The sequence below is a fragment of the Branchiostoma lanceolatum genome, chromosome 6 (assembly GCF_035083965.1).
Source record: "Branchiostoma lanceolatum isolate klBraLanc5 chromosome 6, klBraLanc5.hap2, whole genome shotgun sequence".
NCBI lineage: Eukaryota > Metazoa > Chordata > Leptocardii > Amphioxiformes > Branchiostomatidae > Branchiostoma > Branchiostoma lanceolatum.
The window spans coordinates 9,276,701-9,293,002 of record NC_089727.1 but is presented as its reverse complement, the minus strand read 5'-3'; the positions used below and the strand labels follow the sequence as shown (position 1 = coordinate 9,293,002).

Below are 16,302 nucleotides of genomic sequence, written 5' to 3'. Positions count from 1 at the left end.
CAGCTTTGGCAGTACGAGTTTCGAGTACATATTATTGTACGGCTATTCAAATGTAAATTATATACCATGAATGTAATGAAGAAAAGGTGCGATTTAATTTCCCTTAAAAGGCAAAGGCAAGTTGAAGTTGTTTTTGCGAAATCTCAAAATGATAACTCGCGGTAGACGTGACGTATGAAGAAAAGGTGCGATTCAGCTTTGCTGGAAAGGCAGAGTCGAGCTGAAATTGTTTTTGCGATATTTCAAAACGATATCCCGCGGTAGACGTGTGGTAATGAAGAAAAGGTGCGATTAAATTTTCCTGGAAAGGCAAGTTGAAGTTGTTTTTGCGATGTTTCAAAATGATAACTCGTGGTAGACGTGACGCAAAGAAGAAAAGGTGCGATTCAATTTTCCGGGGTCAGTGCCCTGATCCGCCAGGCTACCACAAGGCTGATAGCCCCTTGATTCAGAGGGCGTGAAAATCTCTACCCCACATGGAGAAAACCACTATATCAAATTTACTGCCTCAGCAGTTTCCAAGACACCCGGGGGATCTGTGGAGAAACGAGCATCGATAGAAAGATACCTGTAGGAAACATACCAGCACTAACACAACGAACTTTCTTGCGAACTTTGTCTCAAACTAGCAGAGCTTTTGTTTGGTAACTGCCTTCATCAATGGCATTACTTATCAAATCGTGGAACGTTGTACGGTCTTGTGTAATACGTTATCGAAGTATGCCTTACCATGTTTATTTTTTTAAGGTCAATATATGACTTCTGCATCTGATGAACAATTTATTTCACTAGGCCTACCATGGACTTTGAAACGGGCTTATAAAAATATTTTAGGCCTAAATTTACAAGACCGCAGTCCCTAAATGACTGTACAGCGACCAAAATTGAATTTGTGTGAAACCTGATTTCAAAATTGGAATATGATGCAAAATGTAAAAGGATGTTTTAGAATACAGCAAAACTGTCAATACGTAACAAATCATTCTTTATGTATGAAATTCGTTGAGCGATCTGTCAAATGTTTGGTTGCTCAGCAGCCACAGCCTCTAGTGGAAAGAGGGTTTTACGGATCAGTATTGTGAAATCTTAACTTCTGTACCCCCAAGTGAATGCATTCTATAAGATCAATGAATTAAGGAAGCGTGCGTAACCCCGTACCTGCTACCGTCCCTTGTGGACGGACAAGTCAATACTTTCTGTAGCCTCGAGATAAGGGGTGTCGACTGTAATAAACTGCAATGACTTTTCAGTATGTTTTCATGAATTATTCGTTTTCTGGGCCCGGCATCGCTGTGTGGACGGATTGTGGCGTCGAATGGCCGAGTGGTTAGGCTAGACGACACGAGATTCCCGGCATTCCTGCCTAGATGTTGTGTTCTTAGGGAAGGCATTTTACACGACTTTCATCCCTCAACCCAGGCGTAAAAATTTGGTACCTGTCTTCGGTTGGGAAGATAAAATTCGGTGGAAGGAGAAGGATGGGCTCCGCCTTCCAATACCGTACCCTAGACACTGTGGACGACAACCCACTGCCCATACGGCCTCAAAAAAGGCTACGGGACTTTTACCTTTACCTTTTGATGGACGGCTCCTGTCTCTATCTACCGGGTCACTTCTCCTTAATCCATCTTCTGCTTTACCGTTGTATGTCTTATAGCAAAGTCTGGAACCGCTGCCAAGAAAAGAGACACTTGTCACCGGAGATAAATGGAAGCTGTCACCTTTAATCAGTGGTAGCTTCTTCTTAAGATCTGCGCATTTATTCAGATAATCCTTTTAAGCTGTGATATACAGAAGACACTGGCTTTCGATCGATGCGACTTATTTCATACCGAAAGAAATAAACTGGGAAAGGGGAGTGTTGTGCTCCTTCGCCATCTCTTTCTCTCTCTTTTCTCTTTCTTTATGTCTTTCTGTCTTTCTTTCTATCTTTTTGTCTTTTTTTCTTTCTCTCTATCTATTTTTGACATATTTTCTTCCATCTAGAAATGTTAAGTTCGTTCTTTTCCAAACAGATCATTTGGTTCAAAAACAACCGGTGTTCCGTTACTTCATGTCCTTGTTGTGTTTCGCACAATTCTCTTAAAAATGTATGGACTCAAAGCTTTGTGCATTACTGCCCAAATCCACCCTTCGTTCTCATGCATGAAATAGAGTTTCACACTGATATAGCAGTGTCCACTGGAAGCCCCACAAAGACATAACGCACTGAAGTAAATCTTGGTGACATGAGCAATTTTTGTAGACTCAAACCAGCTAAGACTAGGATGAATAAATAATATAACCGCGGAAGGATGCACGCGCGCAAGCTGATAGTAACTGGTATTTTCTTCTGGAATAAGCCAGGACTGTCCTTTCCTGACAATAACTGGCCTTTCCTCCTTTCAGCTGTTATTTTCCCACTTTTACTGCTGTTTTTCTCAACCAGGCCACAACCACTGCTGACTTACTCTCAATCAGTTTGCAACCTACCCGAGACTCATCATCATCATCTCACTCTAGACCCTTGCACAAATATTTCATATTTCCTAACTCATTCCCAACTGAGGCGACCGATAACAGAGCGTATTCCAAACCACAACGACCTTCACCCAACCAACAGTCTACGGCTAGAGGTCGGGCAGTTTGGGAGATTCGGAAGCATTTGGGGCTCGGTTGGGAGTAGGGCACGCACTGGTAAGGGAGTCGTTGAGACATGGTTGTTGCGAAGGTCGGACTGTTCCCAACCCATGGCCAGGTTGGCTAGCAGTCGGAGGAAGGGAGCTTTACTGGCATGACTTGACTTTGTGGTATACCACTGATGTGTGGTCTGCCAAAAGGCGTCGGTATCGATGTTTTCCTTCACGCCATGCACAATTGTGCAAACCTGCCTTCACGCCTCGGTTCTCTTCATGCATCGGCGTCAGGTGCATATCCAAGTACTGTGGTAAATGCATATCATTTACAGTCCACGTCAATGCTGCACTTGTAGCTCTCTCTTTCAAGGGTAAGATGATTGTTTTAAGATTGCGGCACAGATAATTGATACCCTGCAGTAATAGTGAATCGTGACATTGGAATATAATAATTTGAAATAGCACACTATAGGCAAATAAAGGGCTGTACTCAGATGCAATCTATGCTTGTATTTCAAAGCTAAAAGAACGAAATTGTTTGCTTATTCTTGCTTGGCATTTGTTTAAAATGTGAGAATTCAAAAAGGCATAAATATAATTCATAATACACAGTCTGTTTCTGGTAAGCCTTGGCTTGAAATGAATTGGTTGAATTATATATCGCCAGTGTAACCAAATACAACAACTGTTAAAACTACAGATGACCAGAATATATATACTACGAAGGGAAGCTATGTCGCGTCGACGGCGTTTTGGGCCCTCAGATTTCTTTTTTAAGTAAAATGTTTAGAATGTGCCACCTGAAAGTTGACACTTTATTACCTTTATGCTTTTAAGTTTTATGGTGTATATGTATATATATATATATGTATATGTATATTTTGTTGCATATGGTTATGAAACCATGCGTGTCTTTCGCACTGTTACCTTCTAGTCTTCTTTTTATGTACTGACCAGCCTCATAAAATGGGTTTATTGCTATTAGAAGTTTGTGCATGTGTTAGTAATAATAGACGAGGAAAAAAGGATAAGACGATAAATAACATATAGCTAACTGATTTTGTGGCTTTACATTTCTTCAATCGGCATGAGTCGCTTCCGTTCTGGAAGGCATCGCTACTCTACGGAACAAGAAGCGACCGCTGAAGTCATCATTCAGCCCGATCCTTTAGCGGAAAACGTGCTACTCATCCCATCCGTCCTCCGTATAGGGGCAGATCTGTATCTAGATCCATGTCTCCGCTTTCCTCATTCCATTCTCACATCAGCGCCAGTAATCATGATAAATCTTGATGTTGCTTTTTCGGAGAGATCCATCTCTTCTTCTCGAGCTCTATACGCGCCCATTACGAAGAGCTGCTCCTGGGACACACCTCCATTCATCACACCGGAAAACAGGCATTATTGGCCGTCAGAGAGCCTCTCTGCCTTACCTGTACAGTCCGTTAAAGCCAATTAAAGCATACCTGAGGGCTTATTGAGAAACCCCGTAATGCATATTTATGGCCAAAGGGTCGAAATGGACACTGGCCTGGTCAACCATTATGAAACGCAGCTCATCCGGTATTAAGGGCTAGATTTGATGAGCGAAAGTCGATGCTTTACAGTGTGTAGGTGGATGTGTCGCCCTTCCTGGGTGGTTATCGAGTAGACTGATCTACTACACTGCAAAACGCTTTAAAACATACACTCCACAATTAATAACTAAACAGATGGTCAACATAGTTTTCTTATGTACACAGCCATTTTTCCCTACCAACGTCTCGACAAACTGTCTGCTGTCTACATCAGGGCAAAATGATATTTCTCCTTGCATTGTGACGTAATTATCTGGTGCGGACGTCAATGCTGCTTGACGAAAATGTATGTCGTCGCCCATTTTAACAAAGTGCAGGAGACCCTCCATTAAGGCATTAAATTGGTTTGGTAGGGTGGTCATCAGACCAACCATTACGCCATGTTGTAACCTACATTTACTGATGAACATCGCAAGTTTCCTATAGATAGATAGATATCGTTTTCGGTGTCAAAGGCCCTATCTTTATGTAGAATACCCTTGATTTGTCTCTTCCCATTGCTTTAAGGTGGGGCAATTTTAGTTTGGTGGCCATCAGACCGACCATTACACCGCGTTGTAACCTACATTTCCTCTTGAACATCAAGAAAAACATACCGTAACAAATGAGTCCTGTCAGTGATGACGTGTTTCTCTGTAAATTGTTAACTTTTATCACTTTTTTATCGAAAGAAATGCCATTAAGCGAGATTAGGACTTCATTAAGGCTTCATCCTTTGCCTCTTAGTGAGACAGGTGCTAGATTCTCATCGGAGTCTTAATTAACTCTGGAATGAGGTCAGTGACCTCTGACAGGGGTACTGTTTTTGTCTGTGTTTATGTGAACGCAGCTAGAACTCAAGATCCTTTTGAGGGATTTCTTTGAATTTTGGCCTGTTGGTAGTTTCTTAGGTCCCGATGAAACATTGCAATTTTGGACAGCTCCATTTTCAGGTTTCGGAGAGCTATAGTCGACGCCTCCATCTTGAAAGTAGTGTGATACAGCTCATTAAATCAGCTGTCGTTTGCCTAATGGTAGCCTGTGTTATACACGCTAGGGCCAATTAGCTACTCTCCAAGCAGAAGTTACGCTCCGGCTTGTTACACTGCCTTGGTTACTGCTTAGTGTTGTAAACAAATATCTGGACATAAATTGAATGGAAACAGGTTTTATTGAAACTGATATCCCTGGTAGAGAGGGTATCAAACACCTTAGCCCTCCTCGCAAACACCATAATTACTTCACGGAGGCTTGTGTCCTACGGACTCTTGTTACATGCATCTACGTTTATCATCTCGTGTCGAGTCAAGTCAATGCCTTTAATTTTCTTTCGAATCATATATGCTTGTTCGGCCACACAGGCCGCTTTTCAACAAGGTCGAAGTGGAGAGGGAGGAGTCACGGATAAAGAGTACAAATGAAGACTTTACATTAACTATATCAACACCATCATAAATGATAAGTCAAAATGAATAGATAAATAAATGTGTCTAGGATCTAGGAGAGCCTGTAATACTACATTCGCACTGACGCATGCCTCTGTATTGGATACTTTTTGTTTCATGTTTGGGGGGAAATCTGAAGTGTATTGAATAAATGATATGCGCCTTTCGTGATGCCAAATGTTTTGTTTGCGTCTGGTTTGATCTTTGAAAGAGAACTGCAACGTAGTGAACAAATGAATGTTTTCCAGGTTTTGTCTGCCACATTAACACTGTAGTGTATTGACTAAATAACTGTCGTTCGCGTTACAAAATATGTTGGGCTAATAAAAATGCAATAAAAACAAAAGAATCGATGAGTATCATGACCGAGTTATTAGAAACTGGGTTAATGTTTACAGAAATGGCCGTTTCCATCTTGAATTATTCGTTGAGGTCAATCAGGGCTCTTGCGAATTAACAAAATATCATGACGACCCGGTTTTTACCGTCCCTGGTGCCATATTCCCGTCTAGTTGTCGTGCTTTGGGAGCAATTATTCCGCATGTTAATTGATTGTTTAGTATTCCATTTCTCAGCTTCCGCTGTTGTTGAGCGGATATGATTATATTGCAACAGTTGGAGCCGAACCAATATACGCTCCTCTGCATGATATTAGGCCATATTAATTTGATTATATAGATGGCACCTTCTGGGCACCCCAAGAACTAATGCGAGTATGCGAGAACAAAAAAGTTGGACAAAAATACATTTGTTATAGTCAGGAAAGTTGAATTTTTTTTCTTCTTCTTTCACATCTTCTTAGACTTTGGAACACTTCGCTCATGGTTCGAAATACATTCTTCAGCTTAGCATTACTGATACACAATTCGATAGCAAAAGCGGCGATCTCCGAATTATTAGTATCCGCTTTCCTATATCAGATAAGTTTTCAAATATTTCATACGTAATCCATGTAATCAAGTCAGTGTGGCCTTATTAAAGTACAACCGTACCGGCAATAGATCTGACCGGCAGTATCAGATATAGAAATAGATTTCATTTCTCATTAGAAATATCCCCTTCAAAATAGATATCATTTCACATTAAATGTGCTGCGCGCATTACGTTTAAGCCGCGATGTTTATTACTCCGGGAATGAGGAATACCTCCTTCTGGGAGTATTGGGAATGCATTTGTTTGCGCGTTCGCAGCTATAACTCACGATCCCGTTGTCGCATTGGTGTGTAACTTGGCATATCGTTTGCCTGGTTCGGCGTGGTGATGCACAATGTCTTTGTTACGCCGTAACTACTTTTATCGTCAATGCAATATCGAAATTGCACCCCTATAATTAATGGTAAGGGCCACTGCCTTGGTATAGCGACCATGTTATAACCCGTTACTCTTGACTGCAATACTTCAGGCAGATACGGTGTACGAAAATTTCCTACTTGCTATGATCGTATAGTCACTGTTACATTGTAAAATAGACAACGTGCATCACCACACGCAACCTAGCTAGTGATATACCAAGTTACATACCAATGCGGCAACGGGAATTGTGAGTTTTCGCTGAACATGTGCCGAGTGAGCTTCAGTCTGTGTATTAAGTATGCCGTGTCCAGTCGCAGGTCGCATACTAGTTTGGCGCACGAGACGGACGGTGCACTTTTACGCACAGTGTGAAAAGGGGATATCTCTGGACCTTCAAACTTCTCACACTTGTAGTTTGTAATACGGAGGCTGTGACGATATAAAACGTTTACGCAGGGGATGAAAGATTGTTAAGATATCTCTCTCAGAATAGTGCGCGCGGGCCGCGGCCAGACTGTGTCACTTCCGGGTGGATTGAAAGATCCGGTGACCTTTGACCTTCGAGAAATATTACGATAATACAAATAGGCTGATAGCTATAGATCAGGCATGCCTGCAATAAATTGTGGAAAGAGAATTTACTGCCTATTTGAGATTTCTGAAACATTTTAGTTGTAAGGCTGAATGGTTCGTTGATCTTCAAAAGAAGCCATCTAGATCTAAATTTGTGACTTTTCCCTGAATTTCTAGATCCTATCTGTGCCATGCTGTAAAAACGTACTTTTCAGCAGGTTGACCCCTACTGTATTGAAAGAAAAAGATAAATAAACAGCTTTTCTTTACTTGCTATAAAACACTACTTGGACTGTACAGAGATGCAATTTGTGTGGGTCAATATTTTTACTTACCGCTTATCAAAAATGCACTTTTCACATAGTCTCTACCAGACTAACTACGCCAGGGTTTCACTTGCAGGCTCCGTATATGATCGTCACTGTGGACTGACTCTACTGGCTAATCATTCCTTTTTCTGGTGAATTGTACGATTCATACGCCCGTAAGAGGGCCTGGTGGAGGCTACTTTTCACACCTGGCACCACATACAATCCACGATTCCGTTGCTGCATGGGCATGTTAAGTTAGCCTGAGTGTCATCCTGTTTCAGTTCCAGGCTCTATAAATAAATTTTCTGTGATTCCACACCTTACAGCAAGATTCATTTGCTTACAGCTGAGCAGGTCACTAGCAAAGGAAATGAACAAACACCTCACCCAAAATTTACAGACTATAAATACTTCACGGAGAATTGTGTCCTACGGACTCTTGTTTGATCTTAGAATGTATAATAGATCGTACCAAAATATGTAGATTCAATCAACATCAATATTCCCTGTACTATCTGCCTTATTACCTCCCGAACGGAGGTTGACCTCTGACGGGGGTACTGTTTCAAAATTTTAATGGGAGCTTAATAACTTAAGATAGTTATTATGCGGGGTTAATGATCTGAAGCCCAGCGTCCTAGTGAAAGTGTAAGATGCCCAACTGTGTTGGGATGTCTTGTGTCAGGCAGTGAATGGTAGAGTGAGTCAACACAGCCTTCTCAGAAGGTAGAAGGAATGAGAAGATACTGATTACAGGATGCGACTCAGAGAATGGGCAATTCAGTATTGTCAAGGGAGGTACGCCTCCAGGATGTGAGGGAATATAAGATGGAGAAGAGTAAAAGGAAATCACTTGTCCAGGCTCCCAACACAGTGACAGTATCAGTGGTCAGAGATTCAAGGAAATCACTTGTCCAGGCTCCCAACACAGTGACAGTATCAGTGGTCAGAGATTCCAAGTCAAGAAACTAGGATATACGAGGATGCCTCCAGTATTAACAAGGAGTAGAGCTGTTCGGCGCCTGGACTCACATAACCAGTCGCCAGGCAGGACCACTGATAAGGAGAGGAATAAGGAGAAGGACAAGAACAAGAACAAGGATAAGAGAAAGGACAAAAACAAGAACAAAAATCAACACCAGGAGGAGACTGAAATGGAGGAACTCCGCCGTCTCAGAGAAGAGGTGGCTCAGTACAAGGCTGCAGATGAACAGCGGAGACAACAGGGGGGCATCCAGCAACAGCTCCAGTTGGTAAACCAGCCGCAGCTCCAGGTGGAGACCCAACATCAGGTGGGAGACCAGCAGCAGCAAGGGGAGAACCAGCCACAACGTCAGCACAACAACCAGCCTCCAGCGGCCACCCAGCAGCAACAACAGGGGGAGGACGGCCTTCAACAACACCAGCCACCAGGCCTGAGCCAAGAGGACGCAGCAGCACTGATGGCAAAAGGTGTAGTCAACCAATTTTCTGGGGTAGGGGTATCAAGTAATGTGAGCACAAGCAGCATTCTCCCCACAGTGTCTGGGGACATAAAAAGGAAGATTTGGGCTAACCAGTACATCTCCCTAGAAACCCTGTTGCGTCAAGATGAACATGAACCAGAGGGAGGGAAAATGTTGCTTGTGTTCGACCCTACCAATCCTAGCAACCCCATGTCATTAAGTAAAAAAAGGCCCCCTAAGATTGCTAGCTGGCAACAGTGGATAGAGGCGTATCAGGTGTTGATGTTTGTTATGCTAGAGAACAAGCCAGGTAGAGCTAGAGAGCTAGTAGGCTACCAATGTCTGATAATGGATGCAGCCACCAAGTTTCCCCTCCAAGCTTGGCTAAAATATGACGAAAAAATCCGCAAGTCAACAGCAGAAAACCCCTCAAAAAGGTGGGACCAAATCGATGTTGAACTCTGGGTGGTGTGCTTTACGCTGCCACCCAGAGCACTCTGCTCTGTTTGTCAGTCACCGAACCACTGGGTAAAAGAGTGCCCTGCAAAAGCAATGAATTCGAAGTCTGTGCCCAACATGTTCAGGCCAAGACAAGGCCGGGGGAACCCAGGATTCTGTTTCGGATTCAACTCCCCACAGGGATGTAGTAGGTCAGTCTGCCATTTCAAACACAAGTGTAGCCACTGCGAGGGTATGGGTCATGGTAGGCACAACTGTTCTGGGGTGACTTCTAGGGCGACCAGCAAAACTGGCACTCATTACAGTAACTGATCAATGTTGCAGGTCATCTCACAAAAACACCGACGAAACCCGAGATATGTAATTATGACACAGAGCTGGTGACTCCAATTAGAATTCAAACATTAGAAAAAGAGTTATTGATGCACCCCAATAGACAGTTGGTTTCTTATGTAACAAAAGGTTTCCAAGAGGGATTTAAGACAGGATATACTGGGCCAAGAACGCCAAGAGCGTCCAAAAACCTTGTATCTTGCAAAACAAACCCCGAAAGCATAGAAGAAAACATTGGTAAAGAACTGCAAAAACGTAGATTGGTAGGGCCTTTGGCACACCCACCATTTCCAAATTTTCAATACCATCCAATTGGGGTGGTCCCTAAAAAACATAGCAGTAACTGGAGGACCATTTATCATTTGTCATACCCAGAAGGGGACAGCATCAATGACTCAATCTCAAAGACTAATTTCTCTGTGAAATATGTAACTATAGATGATGCAATTGCCATGTTGAAACGTCTGGGCAAGGGAGCCTTTATGGCTAAGACAGATATAAAGTCAGCGTATAGAGTGATTCCACTGCATAAAGACGAACATGAGCTCTTTGGGATTTGTTGGAATAACAAATATTTTTATGACAAAAACCTTCCCTTCGGATTAAGGTCGGCTCCTTTCATATTTAGCACATTTTCAGATATGTTAGAATGGATCTTAAAGAACAATTATCAAATAACTGAGATTATTCACATACTGGACGACTTCTTATTAGGTACAGTAGGGCCACATGATCAACAATGCAGGCAGAAGCTTCAAACACTCTTGCAGGTGTTTCATAACTTAGGGGTTCCCATAGCAGACGAGAAAACAGAAGGACCTGCACAAGTTATGGTATTCATGGGAATAGAGTTAGACTCAATTGCACAAGAAGCACGACTACCATCAGACAAACTACAGCGACTTAAGAGTAGCTTTGTAGATTGGGGATCCCGAACTAGATGTACTCTGAGAGAACTACAGGCCCTGATAGGCGTACTGAATTGGGTATGTGCTATCATCCCAGCAGGGCGGGCCTTCTTACAACGCATGATAGCACTAACAAGGGGGGTTAAACTCCCTAGACACCACATCAGGTTGACAGAAGGGTTCAGAAAAGACTTAGCAGTATGGGAAGGCTTTGTCAAAACGTGGAATGGCAAATCTTTCTTCCTGAAGGAAGATTGGGAAAGTCGTGACAGTGTCGAGATATATACAGATGCATCAGGGACAGAAGGTTACGGGGGTTTTTGGAAAGGACAGTGGTTTAACGGAGAGTGGCCAGAACAGTATAAACTCACGAGCAGAAAGCCAGGACTAAGCATTGAATGGCAGGAACTGTACCCCATTAGAGTAGCGTGTGCCATGTGGGGGGTGCACTTCCAAAACAAGAGGGTGACTGTATGGTGTGACAATGAATCAGTCGTATCCATAATCAACTCCATGAAGTCCAGAGTACCAGAAATCATGGATTTAGTACGACCAATTGTTGCTCAGTCCTTGGAACAAAACTTTGTTTTAAAAGCAGTACACTTGACAAGTGAGGAGAACAGCATAGCTGATGCCCTATCCCGATTTCAGATGGACAGATTCAGACTACTGGCCCCCCAAGCTGCCCCAGTTTCTTGCTCCATCCCCGCATCATTGATGCTGACCTAAGAAGGCGAGCTCAAGAGTACTTTCTAGCAGCCTTAAAACCTAATACAAGGAAAACTTACTCAACAGGGGTATCACAGTTCCTCCAATTTTGCGTGAAACACCAACTGTGGGATGAACGTGGTAATATTCTACCTGCTTCTGAACATACAATAGTGTACTTCATACTTTCCTTGACCCAGACAGTTTCATATGGCACAATTAACGTGTATCTAAGTGCAGTGCGTAATATGCATTTAGAACAAGGTTGGGAGGATCCCACCAAAGAGTCTTTCCTCATTGGCCGCATTGTACAAGGGATCAGAAACTCGAAAGGTCAGAAGCCAGTGAGAGTACGCTTACCGGTAACACTCCCAATTCTGCTAGGGTTGTGCAACAAAATGGAACTCATTTTCCAAAGGGAACCTTACGATCAATTAGTGATGCAAACAGCATTCTTGATGGCATTCTTTGGATTTTTAAGAGTAGGGGAATTCACTTGTGACTCATGGAAACAATTCAATCCAGACCTCCATCTACAATGGCCAGACGTCACTTTTGTACCAAATGTGTACCAACCCAACTATGTCCAAATTCTCATTAAAGGGTCAAAGACCGACCCAAGTAGAAAAGGGGTACCTATTGTGTTGGGTCAGACCTACACAGCCTTGTGTCCAGTAAAGGCCATGAGAGAGCTTTTCTTATCTAGGCGGCACAAACAGGGCCCACTGTTTAGGTTCCAGAGTGGGGCTTTTCTGACAAGAACAAAATTAACAAAGATCATGAGAGAAGCACTACAAATGCTAGGAATTAATGCTAGCCAATACGCCTCCCACTCCTTTAGAAAGGGGGCAGCAACAACAGCAGCAGAAAAGGGCCTTCCATCATGGCTAATTCAAATTTTGGGAAGGTGGTCATCAGAGTGTTACAAGCTGTACATCTCACTGGCAACGGGCCAACTAAAAACAGTAGCAGCTACCATGGCAGATACAATGTAATTACATGTATGTGATGGGGGGAAGGTACCAAGTGAACTTGCTACCTTTGTGGCGGACTTTGTGCAGGAATAGAGCACAAATTACCCCCCATCTCACAATGTAAGCAGGTCAAGAGAGAGATGGAAATGGGTAGCACTGAAGACCTGGTACCTTGCCCCCTATTTCTGCCACAACGAAGTGTGTGTTGTCATGTTTGTGTCTTGTATATGTAATGATAAGATAGGAGAAGACAAAGCTGGGGGAACGATAATTAATGGGAGCTTAATAACTTAAGATAGTTATTATGCGGAGTTAATGATCTGAAGCCCAGCGTCCTAGTGAAAGTGTAAGATGCCCAACTGTGTTGGGATGTCTTGTGTCAGGCAGTGAATGGTAGAGTGAGTCAACACAGCCTTCTCAGAAGGTAGAAGGAATGAGAAGATACTGAGTAACTATTTTTGGCGTGTTTTTGGTTGTGTTTGCATTGCATGTTCGTACCTATAATTCAAGATCCTTCTGTTAGAGATTTGAATGAATTGTGGTATGTAGGTAGTTATTGAGTTCTTTAAGAAACATGGCGATTTTGGACTCCCTAGCTATATTTTTGGCACTTCTGCGTTACAGACCGCCACTTCATTCATGAAAATAGTGTGGTATAGTCCAATTGGGCAGCTGGGCAGCCGTCCCTGAGGGACATAGATGGAATGGAATTGATTAACGGAAGAAGGGAAGCTGAGGATCACTAACATCTGTGATGGTTAGGGCCTTACGAAATTCACAAAAACTCAAATATTTCAAGGAGGTATAAGATCTTGAATTTCTCTGTCAGACAAAAAACACGGAACCCAGACTGACATAGAGGACCGTTTAACTTAACAGTAACACACTCAGGCTTTCAACAGATGCAGACACAAAAAGCTAGATATTAAAAAGTGATCCAACGCCACGACCATTTGGAGAACGTCAGTGCCAGCTACGATCACCACTGATGGGAATAGCCTTTACTAATGGTGTCCATTTCGTTTCACCTCAGAGACCGCAGGGTCAATGGCAGACAAAGGCGAACCCCATGTCCGATAACAATTTTCACTCGGACAGAACAAATCAATTTCCACCATGGCGTGCTCAAAGGACAGTTACGGTATCATCGTGGGTCTAATGTGCTTGGATGTGCATCAAGATGTATCACATCCCTGGATGTAACGGCTTTCAAAAGGGAATGTAAGTAGTAAGCCGTTGGTCATCGCAGCAACCCTAGACAGGAAGGGTCATTGCATGTGCATTGGACGTCACCTGAACCATCAGCCTGTAATGTGAATGCTAGCCATATAGAATGGTTATATAGTATCGAATACCATTGTGTTACAAAACGCATTGAATAGAACCAATCTATATCGCTTTCCCAAAGTGATATTCTTCATCATAGAGTCTGGGATACGTTCGACTTGTTGCTTGTGAAGTTCGGTTTCCAATTTCTTCTGTTGTGAACTCATTTCAAGAGAGGCTGACATTGGCCATGACATATGGAAATGATAGAATGTATAACGCATAATGCAATCCTTGTTTACAATGGAATGACTCCATGGGTTCCATAGTTCTGTTATGAATATTCATGCGTAAAGACACTGCACGAGCTCTTTGCTATCACTGAAAGGATATGACTAACGATTTTTCGTAGAATGATCTGCAAATGTATGACAGACGACTAATGGTAAGGTAGCGTCTTTGTGGTGATCCTTAAGCCTAGCCTTTGGCGTTGAGAATTTCACAGTAATGAAAGCGACACGTCATTGCTAGCTGGCCGCCATAGATAACAGTTTATAGATAAGACAATCTCATCACTGTCTCCTGCTGCAAAATATTCTTTCTGCAGTAGTAAAGATGTAGCATTTTGTCCAATTGTTTATGCACAATGTCTAGTCGTCTAGTCCGATTGCATATTAGGGATTTCCAAACCATCTGGTGTATGCTTGTGTGCATATGGTTACTTTGTTAATCACTTCAACCAAATGCGAAGATAGCTAGTGCCTTGTAATGCATGATAAGAATAATGATAACTTCATTGCTCAGCAGTTGTATAAGCAATTAATATGCAAGGTATTGAAAATCTATTACAACGATTCTAGGAAACCCGTGCACTCTACAAAATACTATGTAGTCTGATATATGGATCATATGCTTGTACTGTCTTTTATGGAGTTGCTCACATATTAGACTGTAAATGCATTCAAGTTCGCGTGGTTTTTATTTCGCTGTAGCAAGAAAATGGAGTATTCGCGGTGGCTTTAAGTTCGTGTTTGAAACGATAGTAGAGCTAGTACAGTCATTACTGGGCAAAAAGTTTTGCGGTGGTTTTAAGTTCGCGCTGAAGAGTTAACCACGAGAACCGCGAACATGAAACGACCGCGAATATTTCTGCATTTACAGTAATAAGTTTTATATGGCTTGACAAACTGAACGTCGGCTAGCATTAAATGTTTGAAAAAAGGATCAATGCATTACCATGCAAAGTGCATACCGCACAAAGATAAATCAAGCCTCTGCTGAAGTAAGTGGGTCGGGGCAACCATTTCATTTGGCGGAGGACCAAGTACGTGATAAGGCAATGTCAATGACCAGTTTTGGCACGATATAGCTTCATATTATAATGTTTTACGATAAAATTTAAGTTCCTAACCAAATCTGTGACCTTTGAAAAGACCAACGTACAATTAGACGTAATCTTAAGTACGTGATAAGGCAATGTCAACGAAAATTTTGGCACGATATCGATACAGCTTCATACTGTAATGGTTTACGATAGAAATTAAGTTGCGAACCAAATCTGTGGCCGTTGAAAAGACCAACGCAAAATTAGACGTTATGTTCACTGTGATAAGACAATGGCGATGCCCAATGTTGGCACGATACAGCTTCGGGTTGTAACGGTTTACGATAAAATTCAAGTTCCTAACCAAATCTGTGACCGCTGAAAAGACGAACGCACAATAAGACGTAATGTTCTGTACGTGATAAGTCAATGCCAATGACCGATTCTGACACGATATAGCTTCGGGTTGTAACGGTTTACGATGAAATTTAAGTTCCTAACCAAATCTGTGACCTTTGGAAAGGCCAAAGCACAATTAGACGTAATATTCAGTACGTGATAAGGCATTGTCAATGGCCTATATATATATAGCTTCAAACTGTAACATTTTACTGCAAGATTTAAGTTCCTAATCGTGACCGTGACCGTCAACTTGAGACCGATTTAACCATTAGACGTAACGTTCACTTCGAAATACCTATTTTGGCTTGATATAGCTTTAGATTATAGCGTTTTCAGTAACATTTGTAAGCTCATGACAGGTTTCATAGTTTTTATGACTATGAACTTAGAACGGGGTCTTCGCCGTTTGCCTGAAAATTAGCAGTGCAACATAAGGGGTTTTTATCGGTGGTAGCTTGTACTTGAAAGATGAATGCATTTGACTCGGTTCGCGTACCTTCGATTTTTAACTGTTAATAGCTGTGTTGGACGCATGCAATATCGTGGTTATGCAGTATGCGATACCATATATTCCACCATATGCCGTGGCAAGCGTTACCTTGATCTTTTGTATCTGATTTGTCAAAAGAATTAATTTAAGTAGACAATATTCAATAAAGAGTAAAAGATGTTCAGACATTAATTACTAAA

At 42.2% G+C, this 16,302-nt stretch overlaps 3 protein-coding genes across 3 annotated transcripts in view; all 3 read left to right on the top strand.

The window, feature by feature from the left end:
* The window catches only part of LOC136436456 (guanylate cyclase soluble subunit alpha-1-like), a 59,985-nt gene that overhangs the window by 17,437 nt on the left and 26,246 nt on the right, over positions 1 to 16,302 (top strand). The window lies entirely within an intron of this gene.
* Positions 8,699 to 11,691, top strand: LOC136436454 (uncharacterized). Its single transcript, XM_066430446.1, has one exon. It carries the CDS (start codon positions 8,777 to 8,779, stop codon positions 10,007 to 10,009), a length of 1,233 nt encoding a protein of 410 aa, XP_066286543.1. The 5' UTR covers positions 8,699 to 8,776; the 3' UTR covers positions 10,010 to 11,691.
* On the top strand, positions 11,780 to 12,814 carry LOC136436455 (integrase/recombinase xerD homolog). Its single transcript, XM_066430448.1, has one exon. The coding sequence runs from the start codon at positions 11,895 to 11,897 to the stop codon at positions 12,639 to 12,641; it is 747 nt and encodes a 248-aa protein (XP_066286545.1). The 5' UTR covers positions 11,780 to 11,894; the 3' UTR covers positions 12,642 to 12,814.